The sequence below is a fragment of the Schistocerca gregaria genome, chromosome 1, assembly GCF_023897955.1.
Source record: "Schistocerca gregaria isolate iqSchGreg1 chromosome 1, iqSchGreg1.2, whole genome shotgun sequence".
Classification (NCBI taxonomy): domain Eukaryota; kingdom Metazoa; phylum Arthropoda; class Insecta; order Orthoptera; family Acrididae; genus Schistocerca; species Schistocerca gregaria.
Window position 1 is genome coordinate 355,607,428 of NC_064920.1, and position 17,638 is coordinate 355,625,065.

General features: G+C 39.9%; 1 protein-coding gene across 1 annotated transcript in view; it reads right to left on the bottom strand.

Moving 5' to 3' along the window:
• Positions 1-17,638, bottom strand: part of LOC126345588 (mitochondrial folate transporter/carrier) — a 53,821-nt gene that overhangs the window by 11,241 nt on the left and 24,942 nt on the right. The window contains exon 5 of the mRNA XM_050002113.1: positions 3,956-4,101. Within this exon, the coding sequence (XP_049858070.1) occupies positions 3,956-4,101 (146 nt within the window). The remainder of the gene's footprint in view (positions 1-3,955; positions 4,102-17,638) is intronic.

A 17,638-nucleotide genomic window follows, 5' to 3' on the forward strand; every position in this document is an offset into this window, starting at 1 on the left:
TCGTGCCTTGCGCAGCATGCACCAGGTGACAACATGTGCGGGACCGCCGAGTTTTAAGTGATACCCCTTCTGGTGAAAGCTAGAGATGATCTGATCAGTGATTATCGAATGACCCCATCAATTCTGCTGTGACTGGATAATTTTAAGTATAAGACTACAATTTTTATTCAGTTGAAAGATACTGTCGTGATTTACAAGGTTATCGGCAAGACTTACTTCCATCAATTTTTTGATTACTGAATCCCAAAAATTGGAAACTGGAGCTAAAATTTTTGTTCTATTATATTCCACTGGGCATCCCATGAAAATGCAATGTTCTGTTACTACTGATTTTAATGGTTGCTGAAGTCAGGTGTATCTTTCGTGCTCTGTACAACACTCCAACAGTTCATCTCATCTGTTCTATTGAGGACACCATTAAACCTCTCTCTCTCTCTCTCTCTCTCTCTCTCTCTCTCTCTCTCTCTCTCTCTCTCTCTCTCTGTCTGTCTGTCTGTCTGTCTGTCTGTGCGTTCTGCAGATGAACTTCAACAAGAATCTTGCCAAATGCTGTTGAAATATGTGCCACAACTGAGGATCATCTCACCAGTTCAAAGAGCTGCTCCGTCCAGCCTCCGAGAAGATACTAGCACAGCCATACTGCCTGCAGATAGCGGTAATGCCGCAGTTCTTTTGACAAGGGAAGCCAACAACAAGATGATGTATGGTCAGCTGCATGATTGTGCATACCACAAAATCTGAAGTGACCCAATGAACCATATATCAAGAAAAACTGCTACTGTTCTGAACGATGGTTTTCTACCTAAGCAAGTTATCAGGACACTGAGACCACACAATGCAGTACCAGCAAGACCATATGGTCTTCACAAGATTCACAACAATGATGTCTCATACTATTAGAAGTAAGTAATATTGGTGCCCTCGGCCAACTCTACTGCGAAACATCTGGCCCCCTCTACTGAAGCAGTATGTTGGTAAGTGTTGTCATCCCATATGTAATTTACAGATTTTGTCAATCACCTTAAGACACTTAAGCTTAGTAGCTTGGATTTTAACTTTGAACTGGTCTCACTTTTTACCAAAGCCTTTAATGGACTCATTACATCTTACTGGTCACTTTTTCAGTACTAGTCTGACGGCCCTGTTTGAACATACACACACATTCCTTATTTAATAAATTCTTTGGACAACAGATAGCATCATGTTGAGTACATTATTCCCTGTGATGGCTAATATTTTTATGGAGGACTTCGAGGAGTAAGCACTTTATAGTCTACTTTTTTTTCAAGCCCACAGTTGGTTGGTTGTTTTGTTGGGGGAAGGAGACCAGACAGCGGAGGTCATCTTAAGCCCACAGTTTTCTGGTGTTACGTAGATGATACTTTTGTTGTATGGCCTCATGGCAGACAAGAATTAGAGAAATTCTTTAGTCACTTAAACTCATTACATGAGAACATCAATGTTGTAATAGAGATTGAGAAAGATGGGACTTTACACTGTAAGAATGATGGGTCACTGGACCATTCTGAGAACAGAAAACACATACACACTGATCTAAAACTCCAGGCATCTAGCTACCAACACCACATAAAAACTGCCAGTGTTCTTAGTACCATAGTGGTCAGGCAAATGTAATATCAGATGACGAATACATGCAGAACTGCAATGCTTTGAGAAAGTTTTTTTGAAAGAAAATGGCTACATCTCACTCTAAATAAGGAAGTCCATGCATATATATATAGTAACAAGAAGCAATGCACTGAGGACACTGGTGACTATAAATAGACTGCATTCCTTCCATTTGCCAGAAATTTGTCTTCTGAAATAGGCAGCTTGCTTAGGAAAAATAAAATCAAGATTATCTTCCATCCACCAGTAAAAACCTTGGCCATGGTTGGATCAATTTAGATGACTTAAAACTGAAAAAAGTAAGCATTTACAAAATTCTCTGGGAGTGTGGCACTGTACATATAGGCTAGACAACACAAACTGTCCAGGAACACAAGACATACCATCATTGGTAACTTAAAATCATCAGTAGCAGAATACTGTTTCCATGGGATACGCAATGGAATACAATAAAACAAAAATTTTAGCTACTGTTTTCAGTTTTTGGGATTTAGTAATCACAGAATTAGTAGAAAAACACCTTGCCAATAATCTTGTAAATCACGACAATGGCTTTCAACTGATAAAAATTGGAATCTTATGATAAAAATTATCCAGTCAGAGCAGAATCAATGGAGTCATTCAATACTCAATGATTAGATCATCTCTCACTTCCATCACTGAGGGCAGCACACACACACACACACACACACACACACACACACACACTGCTTCCTGCACATGTCATCAGGTGACATGTACCAGAAGATGCCAGCACATTTTGCATGAGAGATTCAGCTTAAATACCATGAATACACCTTGGCTCTTCAGTAGTTGTTTACTCACTTGTAGATGGCTGGTTGGGATTTTGGGCTGAAATATTCTGGCAGAAAGTCAACGGGATTTGTCTGAACATCTCAAAATTATTAGAATAAATAGCAGGAAATTTTCAAAAGTTACAGCAAATAAATTGATAAATTCAACACTCTCATCAAGTTCTGGTAAGAAATCTAACAACAGATCAAACCTGTTAGTTTTATGCTTTCAAATACTAAATTCTTATAAGCCACTGAGAAGATACTTTTGAAGATGGACTTGTTTTAATAGCATTTCAAGACAGTGTAATAGCACGTCTTTGCTTTGGTTGCCCTTTTCATTCAGTCATTTATGTTTTTTTTTTCTTTAATAATAATACTGAAGACCATCTGTCACCAGAAAAAGCACTTATAATATTTTGATTCACTCTTAAGTTCCATTCATTTGTAGCAAGCTATTTTTTATTTCACTTCTGATGCTTATGACCACCACTCTGTGTGTTCACAATCACCTTTAAAAAGATTCTAAATCGAAAAATTGAAAAATTTACATTTTGTCATCTATGGAGGGTGTTAGGACAACTTTAACTCTTTATGCAATGTAAGTTAAGGGAGACTACAACTTAATATATTTCTTGTGGCTCTGAACAACAGTCCAATGACATCTAACAACATGAAATCAGTGGTATATCTCAACAAGTAGAAGGAAAACTTTTTAGTTTACAATCACAAAGTAACTTGAGGAAAGTGCCATATTTGTCATTACTGGTTTAAATTTACACATTGAACATGTAAAACAATTTCAGTACCATATGCTGTGTGCCAGTTTCAAAATTTTAACTAGGTGCACATTGTCTGAATATTCTCAAAAACTATGCAACTTGGCAATAATTTTCAGTCTTGCTCCCTCGTCTGTAGCTTTTCAACGCAATTTTTAAAAAGCAGTTACCACTTTTATTACAAAGGCAGAAATATAAAATTGATGTTATTGTGTCATGGAAAGCTTTATGTATTGCCCCAGAAATGGTTATGTCCATCTCTTATTGTAACTACGTTAAGAAGAATAAAAGTGGAAAAATATTTCTCAGTTATATTTCATAAAACTTCTAAAGTGGTGAACAGTGCACAATACAATAGAGCATCTCCTATGAAAGTACACACTGCAAAACATATTTATATTGTCAAATACCACTTCAACACAACTTAGGTTTAGACTCCTAAATACTTTCTGCAAGACAGAAATAGGTCAAGTATCTGTGGTATTGCAAAAATTTCAATGAATGCATAAATCACATACAATATGAAGTATAAAGGAACATGTTTACCACAGCAGTCCATCATACATCAGATTCATACTTCATATAGTTAACAGAACAATGGACAAAACAAAAATGTCTTTACAATAAAGTCTTTTAATCATTCAGCTATTTTCAGTAAATTTCTCATAAATTACAAATACCAAACATATATTAGGTGTCACATGTAAGAGATAAGGAATAAGCCCTTTATAAAACCCTCTAGCCCCTTCATACCTCCAAGTGCGGAGGATACAATCCCATGAGCCCTTGTAGTCGTGATGCTGATCCTGCAGCCTTGCACGAATTACTTGGTATGGATATGTTGCAGCAGCTGCTACCAACTTTGAAACTGCAGCAAATGTTAAATATTCACCAGTTCCCTGAAAATGGAGTTTGTAATATAACATCAGGCGTAATAAAGAGATTCACTCTGCTGCTAAATCTTTATATTTTTAAATGTTTTAGGTGAAGATCTGATGCTCTGCAAAAATAACATCACTGAGAAAGGATGCGGTAGGGAAAAAACTTTCGGCCGACAACATATTTCTTCCATAAAAATCCACACTGATGCATATATGCTTGCACGAAGTTCCAAAAACGTAGATGAAAAGGAACACAATGTTGTGTCTTTGCTGTAACAGTCGTCAGGAACAGCGAAAATAAAATAATTGATACATACACACCACCAAATGCATTGGTCTAGTCCTCCGTACTTTTTCTAACACAAAGCTCTAGTTACAATCTTTATCTTCTTTTACCCTTTCCCAAATACTGAAGTGAGGTGTGTTCAAATTACAGTCAGAATGACTCCACCAGAAGAGCACCACCTGTAACATGCAATTTTCAGGTTTGAATGCTGCTGAAAGCCAACGTGTTACCACCCTTTGTACTGGCACCACTGTCATCGCTACCACAACATTTCGCACAGCACAGACATTAGCCATCACAATTCAACACATCTGCACTTCAGTGCATGACAGCTGCCAGGCAGCAACAATCACACATCACAAAACAGCATTGCCACAGGGCCTGTGCATTCCGCCAATGATTTGCACCATCTGGAGACACCAAGCAACCAAACTTCATAAAACCCTGGAGTGAAGTGGACTATTTTGCAACTGTATTTGCTCCTAGTAACAAATTCCACTCTCAGGATGAACTGTGTTTATATCTTTGACTTTGCTTGGCTTTGTAATCTGAACTTCTATAGACTATCTGAACTATTTTCACATTGAAATGTTTAGAACTGTGTAGAATTACAACACGAGTGGCGACGAGGCTGATTGGACTTTCTACAAGTGTTTCTTGCAGATTTGATGATATCTAGCACGTCCTTGGAGATAGTGCTTCCAAGTTTACTGCACCAGCAGTTGGAAAACCAATGGTGTTTGGAATTGCTACAACACTAACAACACATGGCTGTGCTGGACAAGGAGTTGACTGGATTAGTGGCAAAGCCACATTAACTACTGGCCTATCTGCCTCCTTCCCCTGCCTATGATGAAACTGCAAAGGACTGGGAGGCATAAGAGGCACTTATGGCAACACTTCAGCATCTAGAAAGTAATTGGTAGCACTACCACTAAGGCCCTTTTTCTCTGTTGGATTCCATCCCCATGCATTACTTGTTAGAAAGTTGACCCCCTTCACCCCCTTCAGGAACCCTTTCTGTCTCTAAAATACTCTTATCAGGTTTGCTGCCAGATCCATGCAAATCCAACAATATTTTATCAATACAACTGTTTTTTATCTTCAGGTGGTGGTAGCTGCTGCTGTCACTGCTGCAAGACAATTGATAATAACAAGGCTGGGTCTAAATTTATCAGGCCAGGAGCACTCAACACACACAGGAAGATGTTTACAGTTTGAGGAAAGCATCACTCACTCTTAGTACCCCGTGCCAGGAGCTGCAGAAAGGCCTTCTGTATGTGCACTGGGCAACGACTATGCTGTTTGACACTGCTGCAGTTAAAGGCACACTTACGTGTCAGTAATGTGCCGTGTCAGGTCATTTTGGTCTTAATTTAATGGCAGCCAAGTGTTGGATTCCATGCAGCACTTAATTAAATCCCTGTTAAAATTGTCTGCCATACAGAAATATATGCCCTCCTCAAACACAATCCCAGGAAGATGCCACTGAAAATGAAACTTTGGTCTTCTCATAAAATATGCAATGCCCTGTGTCCGGACAGGGCTCTGTTACCAGTTGCCCCAGGTGTGTGTGTGGCAAAGGTGATCAGCACAATGTTCTGCACTGTTCAGCATGTCTCCAATATAAGAGCTCCCACACTGGCATGGGATCTTATATATGCCACATTTCCTAATGTGAAGATAGTTAACTAACGCCTAATTATTAAATTTTCCTGGTGGCCAAAAAAACATGTGATGTCTTGTCTCTCCAGGATCCTTTCATCTCGTTTGACAAAATGTGTCACCTATTGTCCCCAGCATATGCATGTTATTTCTTTGAGGGTGGAGTTCGATCAGTGCAGGAACAATGTCATCAATCCTACTGCACTTTGCCTGCAGAAATGCAGGGTCTTAGTCTGAACTGCTGCTTTGCTACCTCTCAACATAGGGAGTCTTAACACATACTCTGGTCCAGGATGAAGTTAGGTCAGCCCCTGCTGAGGATGGTCAACAGGTGCTACTGTTGGAAAATTCCTACTAAGATGAGACATTTTCTGAATCACAAATGGAAGTTTCGCAAGTGGTTGGATTCCTTGGTGGATGTGGCCACTTTCAACTTTAACAACAGCAGGCACTCGTATTTGGGTGCTACTCCAAGATGAAAATTGCAGCAATATGGTTCACTTATACCACAAACACATCCACAGTGAGCTGTTTCCCATAACCACTTATATCATGTCCTGCTTGTTTAGTCCAACATGACTGGCCAGACTGCCCCCAACGCCAAGATAAAACCAAGGCAGCAATGTCAATTTATTGTCTGCTCGTGACACATCCTCAGCCCCCAACCAATGGGCATTAATGTCTCAGGCCTGTGTGTTACAACCTTGCAGTGGTTTCTAACAAGTTGTTCATCAATGTGTGTATCAATGGGAAGCTGTTCTAGTCAAGCTGATATGGGTGCTTCAGCAGCTTATGAATTCTCGTATGCATCTGTTCTGTGCTCCGCATTGCCTCTAGCTGTATGCAGTCTTATTACCCACAGACAACAGATACCCGTTTCCTAATAACTAACAGCTGACATGGAATATATGGCAGTGGTCCTTCCACAGAAAATGTGTTTGGCCTTAATGCTTTCACAGCATTTAGATTCACATTTACCAATTTGGTTAACCTGATTTCCGACCATGTGCCACACTAGGAATGCTATGAACTTTGCAAGAAGAGTTCAGACTTTTTTTGCAGGAGCTAGGCAGGGCTAAGAACTTTACCACGTACTCTGGCAGAGAAACCACCTCTTCTCTGGGTGTGGCCAGTGCCATGTTTACTTTGTGATCCAGTTAACCTTCCTATTGTGAATGAGTCTAACTGACCCAGTTTAATATTTACACTCTAACAGGATCTTAGGTAATCCTTAGATATGTAATACTTTATTTTGTCCTCAATTTTTATTTCAAAATCTAAAATAATTTGGAGACAATTTTTACACGCTTGTTGTGAATGGGTGATTTAGACCCAGACAGAAATTGTCACTTTAATTCTAACAAATTTTTAGTTGGGGGAGGGACGTGATTGTCGTATGGTCTACAATGCTTCTGAGTTATTTCATATTGTAAGAATAAGTAAAATATAAAAATTACATCATCAGTCTGATTTTGTGTGTCAAAATGGCTGTACGATGTTTAAGAGATGATCAATTAGAAAAGCTTTTGAATTAGTTACATAATGAAATGCTAGATGGTCCTGCCAATGACCTTGATTTTCAAGACTATCTTGGTGGTTCAAACAGTGATGATAATGTATTTGGCTGGATGTGAGGAGATTGATGTGACTGAAGGAGATTAAGGTGGAGTACCGCTGTCTAAAGAAACTAATGTTGTTGGGAGATGTATACACGTTGCATAACAGTACAGAGTAATCTACAAATACTCCCAGTCGAGAGCCAGGTGACCATAATAAATATATTTTACATAACTGTCTTCTACGTGTTCATCATCATCATCATCATCATCATCATCATCATCATCATCATCATCATCACTGTGTCAGTCTAGCGGACTGGACTGTCACCATTGTTGTCCCAGGTTCGAAGCTCGATCCAGTCGTAGGTGATTGTTTTGGTGAGAAATGCAGTGCTCTGACGGGCTTTCTCAGTGTTATCCCTTTATCTCATGGTGCAGATTGTCTAGAAAGGCGGAATCATCTATCACCCATCACCCCTTGGAGCTTGTATGCAGTATATCTTTACTTTTGTGTATTGTTGGGTTTAGGTTTTATTGTACTTACTATAGTTCACTTGATTTTTCTATATTTTACATTTTTTATTTTAGGGCTGCAAACATTCTCCATCATGCTCCAAGACCTATATAGTTTGCTCTTCACCAGATTGAATAAACAGAAGTATCGTCATTCCCACTGTTCATAATGTTGATAGTGGTTTTGAATGAAACCAACAGAGAAATGACATGGGTATCAGAAGTCAAAGATGCAACTTTCACTCCTATTAAAAGTCAGGAACTGAAGGCTTATTTGGTGTACTCATCTGCTGAAGAATCTCTAAGAGCTATGGGACAACAGGATCGGTCAGCCAGTTTTTCATGCAACGGTGTCACTTCAGCGATTCCAAACAATCAGCAGATTTCTCAGATTTGACTAAGCTAGGCAACATCACGATACAGTGGCTGCTATCAGGACTCCCTCTGTAAGGAAAAAACATGTTCAACAGTCCCAGATACATTTCAAAGATGTCATAGTGGATAAGCACTTAGTTCCAAAGGAAGGTGTCCCTTCTGACAGTTTATACCTTCAAAACGCAGAGAGAAATAAGGAAAAAATTACAGTTCTCATCTGGCATAAAAACATCACGTTTGTGCGCGAAAAGTGTATACAGAAGTCACAAAATGGATATAGAAACAAATCAAAGCAGAAATGATGTTTTGAGGCTTGTTTAAAGGACTGAGAAAACCGGGCCAAAAGTTATCACCGATTATGTCTTTATGGACTACACCCTGGCCAAAGAAATTCAAGAAGAATCTAACATTAGCAGGAACAATCAGAAAGAACAAAGCTGAAATCCTGAATGAAAAACAGCCAAACAACAGCAGACCAATACTTTCAATCAACTCCTACCATTACAACAAAACGAAAGGGGGAGTTGACAACAGGTAATCTTGTTACCACTTCTTCCTGCAAAAGGTGTACCAAATGATGGCCTGTTTGTTCTGTAACATGCTAGGTATTGCTGCAATAAAGTCTGTGTTGTACGTACACATCAATCCAAAGAACAATCAAAATAAACTGCACACAAGGTGGCAATTTCTAAGGTAACTTTGATATGAGCTAAAGAAAACGTCAAAATGAGCTAACAAAACCAATACAAGAGGAATGAATGACCAAAAATCTCTCTCACAAGATCAAAGTTATATTGCAGGAACAAGTTCAGGACCAAAAGAACAAAAGAGGGGAGGAAGAGTGTGAATCAATGAAACACCAAAAGCGAAACTATAATAGACGTCAATAATTCCTCTGCCAAGTGCACACAATCATTTACTGCAAGAATTTTTCAAGTTAATTCAATGGGCATATAGTTCAGTATAGTTCCTCAGAGTCAAATTTTGTGAATTAATTTCAACTTTATATTAGAGTGTGCAATAAACATTGAAATTTAAGCTCTGAATTGTGTTTTTCTACACAAAAAGTATTTTAAAGTACCACATAAGAATATTTTTCAACTAAAATTTTATGATGATAAGTTCCAATGCCTGTTTTTCCACATAAAAAAATCTACAAAACATCTCCATGCTAATCCTGTGCAAGCTCCATCTCCCAGTACCTACTGCAACCTACATCCTCTTGAATCTGCTTAGTGTATTCATCTCTGTCTCCCTCTACGATTTTTACCCTCCAAGCTGCCCTCCAATGCTAAATTGGTGATCCCTTGATGCCTCAGGACATGTCCTACCAACCGATCCCTTCTTCTAGTTAAGTTCAATACGTCCTCATTAGTTACGTGCTCTACCCACCTAATCTTCAACATTCTTCTATAGCACCACATTTCGGAAGCTTCTATTCTCTTCTTGTCCAAACTATTTATCCTCCATGTTTCACTTCCATACATGGCTATACTCCATACAAATACTTTCAGAAACGACTTCCTGACACTTAAATCTATACTCGATGTTAACAAATTTCTCTTGTTCAGAAACGCTTTCCTTGCCATTGCCAGTCTACATTTTATATCCTCTCTACTTTGACCATCATCAGTTTTTTGCTCCCCAAATAGCAAAACTCCTTTACTACTTTAAGTGTCTCATTTCGTAATCTAACTCCCTCAGCGTCAGCCGACTTTCGACTACATTCCATTATCCTCGTTTTGCTTTTGTTGATGTTCGTCTTATATCCTCCTTTCAAGACACTGTCCATTCCGTTCAACTGCTCTTCCAAGTTCTTTGCTGTCTCTGACAGAATTACAATGTCATTGGCGAACCTCAAAGTTTTTTCTTGTTCTCCACGAATTTTAATACCTACTACGAACTTTTCTTTTGTTTCATTTACTGCTTGCTCAATATACAGATTGAATAACATCAGGGAGAGGCTACAACCCTGCCTCACTCCCTTCCCAACCACTGCTTTCCTGCCATACCACTCTACTTTGCCATCTGGTTTCTGCACAAATTGTAAATAGCCTTTCGCTCCCTGTATTTTACCCCTGCCACCTTCAGAATTTGAAAGAGTATTCCAGTCAACACTGTCAAAAGCTTTCTCTAAGTCTACAAATGCTAGAAATGTAGGTTTGCCTTTCCTCAATCTTTCTTCTAAGATAAGTCGTAGGGTCAGTATTGCCTCACGTGTTCCAATATTTCGACGGAATCCAAACTGATCTTCAACGAGGTCTGCTTCTACCAGTTTTTCCATTCGTCTGTAAATAATTCGCGTTGGTATTTTGCAGCTGTGACTTATTAAACTGATAGTTCGGTAATTTTCACACGTGTCAACATGTGCTTTCTTTGGGATTGGAATTATTATATTCTTCTTGAAATCTGAGGGTATTCTGCCTGTCTCTTACATCTTGCTCACCAGATGGTAGAATTCTGTCAGGACTGGCTCTCCCAAAGTCGTCAGTAGTTTTAATGGAATTTGTCTACTCCCGGGGCCTCATTTCGACTCAGGTCTTTCAGTGCTCTGTCAAACTCTTCACACAGTATACTGTATCTCCCATTTCATCTTCATCTACATTGTCTTCCATTTCTATAATATTGTCCTCAAGTACATCACCCTTGTATAGACCCTCTATATACTCCTTCCACCTTTCTGCTTTCCCCTCTTTGCTTAGAACTGGGTTTCCACCTAAGCTCTTGATATTCATACAAGTGGCTCTCTTTTCTCCAAAGGTCTCTTAATTTTCCTGTAGGCAGTATCTATCTTACCCCTAGTCAGATAATCCTCTACATCCTTACATTTGACCTCTAGCCATCCCATATTAGCCATTTTTCACTCCCATTTTTATATTTCCTCCTTTCATCAATTAAATTCAGTATCTCTTCTGTTACCCAAAGATTTCTACTAGCCCTCGTCTTTACCTACTTTATCCTCTGCTGCCTTCACTACTACATCCCTCAAAGCTACCCATTCTTCTTCTACTGTATTTCTTTCCCCCATTCCTGTCAATTGTTCCCTTATGCTCTCCCTGAAACTCTGTAGAACCTCTGGCTTAAGTCAGTTTCTCCAGGCCCCGTCTCCTTAAATTCCCACCTTTTTGCAATTTCTTCAGTTTTAATCTACCGTTCATAACCAATAGATTGTGGTCAGAGTCCACACCTGCCCCTTGAAATGCCCTACAATTTAAAACCTGGTTCCTAAATCTCTGTCTTACCACTATATAGTCTATCTGATACCTTTTAGTATCTCCAAGATTCTATCACGTATACATCCATCTTTTATGATTCTTAAACCAAGTATTAGCTATGATTAAGTTATGCTCTGTGCAAAATTCTAACAAACGGTTTCCTATTACATTCCTTAGCCCCAATCCATATTCACCTACTATGTTTCCTTCTCTTCCTTTCCCTACTGTCAAATTCCAGTCACCTGTGACTATTAAATTTTTGTCTCCCTTCACTACCTGAATAATTTCTTTTATCTCATCATACATTTCTTCAATTTCTTCATCATCTGCAGAGCTAGTTGGCATATAAACTTGTACTATTGTAGTAGGCATGGGCTTCGTGTCTATCTTGGCCACAATAATGCATTCACTATGCTGTTTGTAGTAGCTTACTCGCACTCCTATTTTTTTATTCATTATTAAACCTACTCCTGCATTACCCCTATTTGATTTTTTTATTTATAACCCTATATTTACATGACCAAAAGTCTTGTTCCTCCTGCCACCGAACTTCACTAATTCCCACTATATTTAACTTTAACCTATCTATTTCCCTTTTTAAATTTTCTAACCTACCTGCCCGATTAAGGGATCTGACATTCCATGCTCCGATCTGTAGAATGCCAGTTTTCTTTCTCCTGATAACGACGTCCTTTTGAGTAGCCCCGCCCAGAGATCCGAATGGGGGACTATTTTACCTCCAGAATATTTTACCCAAGAGGACGCCATCAGGGGACGGCATCATCATTTAACCATACAGTGAAGTTGCATGTCCTCAGGAAAAATTACGGCTGTAGTTTCCCCTTGCTTTCAGCCGTTCACAGTACTGCCAAATAATAATTTTTAATAGCAGGTATAAATGACCCATTCACAATGTGTACGTTTCTCGGAGGGAAAAAAAAAAGTTACGGAAGAATGCAACAGATTCATAGCTTTGGAGGTGACTCAACATGTTTTGTCCACACAATGGGCTACACCACTCATCATTATAAAGAAACCATTCAGCTAAAGGTGATTACTAATGCACAGGCTGTGACAAATACCATCTCGCATCCAGAGGAATTGGTGATTAAACTAGCATATAGGGTGTATACGCAGACAAGGAAATAAAATTCCACAGATTTTTCCCGGTTAAAAATACACTTTCTCCTGGATGAAAACACACTTTTTCCGTGTTATTAAGTGACAGTATATTTTCCCTCAGAACTGGGAAACTTATCAATCCTTTGAATGGTTATGTTTTTATACACGGGTGTAGAATTTCCTGGCACTATAGAAAACTAAAGTCAGGGAAGAAAACACCTTTTGGAAAGATTTTTGACGTGCAGCAACATGTACGCTGCATATTTCCACATTAAAAAAGTATAAATTCGAATTCCACCAAACACCGCATGTTACTTAGGGAATCACTGTAATCGAGATTGCGACACTCTTTTGTAAGCCAGTCATAGCTCATGTCATGTGATCCTGCCAGACGATGACAGCGGATATTCAGACCACATGACACGTGATGCAGTCAGCTAATACAACATCACTTACGTAGTGCAGATACACGAACACGAAAAGTTAATGTTTTAAATTAATATACATAGTGTTGCTAGAAGAAAAGCAAAGCTTTCACACACAATATTGGTCTCTAAGGTTAATAAGCTGCAAAAGAAGCTAAGCTTTCACATATAATGTTGATATTTTTGCGCGTTGCACTTTAGGATATATCGCACAAATGTGCCAGTAAAATTTTTAGCAGAGTCCAGTGACTTGTCCTCAAAGTTTTCCCCACAAATAAATTAGCTACCACAGGAGTGAGCTTTCCATAGCACTACATCAATTTGCTCATAATAATGACATGAATGTCTGATCTTCTGGGCTCGAAATACTTCTAAATGGCTCGTCATCAAATGCTCTGTGATTAACGAAATTCATTGTACATTCTCGCAGATAGTTCAATTTGTGTAAAAGGAAATTTACTTTGAAACTAACGCCTTTCAAGCCACAATTTGCAATATTTTCCTGTGATCTGTTAGAAATAGGTTCGTTTCATTAGTCGTCAGAGCGCCAGATAACAGGCGCCACCACACTCTGGCTGCTGCTATGACACAGGAAGCCCGTATGTTCGTACGTGTAAAACATTAAAAGATCTTACATTTTGTCATAAAAGGGAAAAAAAGACATCAGAGGATACTCCAAGAGCATCGGAATTTCGTGAACCATACTAAAACGGCACATTTAAAGTGCATACTTAAGAGCACATTTGTATGTGCAGATTCCCAATGAAGTAGGACCCGACCTGATATTAAGCTTTTCGGTGTGGGTTTTGGGATGAAACTTTTCTTGGAGTACAAATACTGTATTAACTCATTTTTTATTCTTTCTTATGGCATAATGTCATATGTGCTAGAAGACAAAAACGTGCACTTGATATGCAGTGAGCAGTTGAAATTAGCCAATAGTGTGGAACTTAACATTTTATTTCAAACACATGGACTGCCTCAGCATAAAAGGTTGATAAAAACCAAATTTCTGTAGCAAACTGACAAAAATAACTTCATTGTTAATACTGCGCATACGTGAATATGGCAGCTTGGGTGCGGCAATAAAATTTTTCCTGGTTGCATCTAGCTGCTTGCTGTGACTGCTTACACAGCCAACAGCCACATTTATGTAGCCAGAAGTGGGAGAAGGTACCACTGTTGTATATGGCACATTTCCTTTGCAATTTATGTTTTATTTTCCTTTTTTTTCTCGTTCATGTTTTATTGTTGCACTATTATTCTGCAGAAGCAAGATACAGTAATATCCTTTGTTAGAGTATCGATTCTTACTAGTCAAAACTACAAAAATTTAACTGTAAACTAAAACGACGAACAATTCCCGGAATTCTAAAAAATTCCCACGTTTTGCCCAGTTTTCTCCCAGATTCCTGGGTTTTTCACGGATCTCCCGGTTGTTCCAGGTCATATACACCCTGCATAAGCACAAGATTTATTGGAAACGTATCTGGAGCTCCCATTTGACGACAACTCTCAGAAGTTACTTGTCATCAACAAACCTTATGATCTCTACACATATGAACAGTTGGTTTCATTGGTAGCAAGTGCTCTGCCACTTTGTAAGGTTCCTCGGAGCAACTCGCACAAAATATTCCCTGTTGTATACACTACATGACACTGTGTTCACAGGCCGCTCCACAAGGAGCACCTGCAGAACCTTCAGCTTCTGTTTCGAACTCTACAGGGTGTGGGTCTCAAGTGCAATCTGTTTAAGTCTCACTTTTTTCAACCCACTATACAATACCTCTGACATGTTATCTCCCACAGGGGATATGATCAACAAAGTCATATCAATGGCATTGAGGCTCTTCCTGGATCCAATAATCTGTAGCAGCACTAGGCTTTTCTGGGCAAAGTTGCGAATTATCATAAATTCATCCCATCAGTGGCATCCATCGTACACCCTCTTAACCAATTCGTATACAATGACGAGTATGGCCGACATAGGAGTTCCGTGTATTGTAGTATAACACACACACACACACACACACACACGCACGGACGCACGCACACAGAGAGAGAGAGAGAGAGAGAGAGAGAGAGAGAGAGAGAGAGAGAGAGAGAAAAGAAGAAGATGCAACATGTGCCTTTTCTGTAGCTTTTTGTAGATAGTAATTCCGCATTGTTACCATTAGGTGCACTTTTTTTTATTATTTGAACTTATTTGCTTTTAGCCTGTTTCCTGATTTCAGTGAGTGGCAACATGGCTCACCCTTATGAAGCCGGAGCCACAAGGATTTGGCTTTTTCTTAGTAGAAAAAGATTTTAGTAATTCGTGTGGTTGTGCAATCTATGATACTGCAAACAATCCATCATTAAGTGAAGAAACCAGTAGCATTTTGCAAGTGTAATTTTCCACACACTGAAACCACCACCGAATGTTCTGGTTCAGTGTAGCAGAGCAGCTCTTGAATGGAACACTGTCTACACTTCTGAGGGACAATCCTGAAAGACAGAAAATCCACTAAGGCTTCAAACAGATGTGTGAGCAAATATGAAACTTAACAGTGCACTCCAATGCGCGCACGCACGCACACCTGGGTCTGTACTCAGGATTCAACTAGATTGAAATCCTTTGCTATAATCTTTATGAGGAAGCTCAGAAGGCTGTTGATAGCTTTCATATTATGAGCTCTCAAATCGCTCACACCATCAACGAGGATCCTGTTCTCCACCCAGTGCAACACATCCAGCAGGAATGGCCGACCAATCCCAGCGTGGGTGTCCAACTTCAGCCATAAATATTTTGTGCTGTGACACACTCTCATCGATGGGGATGATCTTGTTGACAATGGAACATTTAGTGCCCCAGGTGGTCATTCTTGACTTCCCTCCAATGGGATGTCCTTTAGCTCTAACATCACACCAACAGGCGCAGAGAGGGGTGGCTCAAAGATGAAGATGCTTGCTCACTATTTTGTGTACTGGCCAAGTGTCAAAACAAAACACAATTTAAGATTTGGTTGCCATGTGCAGGTCATCACACCATCCTGCACCTACGTTACTAGCCTTGGCTGGTACCTCAAAACCTTGGGAAGCCATTCACCTCAATTTTGTCAGTCCTTTTCCAGAATCTATTTTGCTTGCTCCTCATTGATGCTTACTCACATTTCCCATACACTGTCAACAGCCACTCAACGACAGCAGACTCTGCTGTGTGTGCCTCACCCTGATCGTGTCCATTGAAAGCCTTCCTCACACCCTGCTGATGGATAGCTGGCCACATTTCACCTCTCATATCTTTCACAACTTTTGTTTGCACCATGACATCCACACATCAGAACACTCCTGTTTAGCCTGCAGTTCAATGAGAAGGCAGAGCTCCTCGTACAGGCCTCCAAAATGCCAATTAAGGGCATTGCTGATACCTTGGTGGAAGAGATACACGTTTTCTATTCTTACAGGTGCACTCCTACGGCGAGAACAAGCCTGGCGCAGCTGCTCCACAGATGCCAGCAGTGCACAGCGCTACACCTCCTGTTGCAGACCCCTCACTCACAATGGCTTGACACACTACTCGATCCTAAGGCCGCTACTATCAGGACTGATGGAAAACGACAATGTTGGCACCTCCAGTACCAGCTGCGTTGTGCACCTCAGTCACTGCGCTATACGTACTGGAACTCCATTTGGGTTCGGATGTTCGGTCGCCATAAGTGTGATTCCAGCAGTAGTCCATGGTCAGTGGAATCTTTGAGTCTTCACATTGTTGACAGGTGACAGGCTGGTGGCCCACCATCAAAACCGATTTTGTCTGCAGGTTGTGTATCGGCCTCCACTGATCCAATGCACACCTCCCAAGACGACTCACCTATAGGAACCTGCCCCTCTAGGGGTACCTTCTTCCCTTCGTCCAGCCTCCCTTACTGTGCTCCCCCTTGCTACAGATCCTCATCTGTTGCCTATTCCAACACCCAGCCAGCAGCCCCCGGTATGCCATTCCTTTTTCGTTAAATTGGGTGAAAACAGCGACAACTTACAGTAAGCCTCAGAAGGCTTTTGGAGAGGAGTTTATGTCAACAGCACAAGTTTTTCGTTGGCATAAAATGTTTAGTGAAGGCAGAACAGATGTTGAAGATGAGACTGCAGTGGACGACCATCAACTCACGGACGAATGCCAACTTGGCCAGGGTGGTGCATGAACTCTTACAATCTGATCATAGATTATCCGTGAAAATGATTGCAGAAGAACTGAACAACAATCGAGAAACAGTTCATCTAATAATAAATGAAGATTATGGTATGAGAAAGATTTGTGCAAAAATTATCCCCAAAAATCTCCAACCACAACAGCAAGAAACACGGAAAAATGTGGCAGCTGATCTGTCAGAGGAAACTGAAATCAATCCAGAA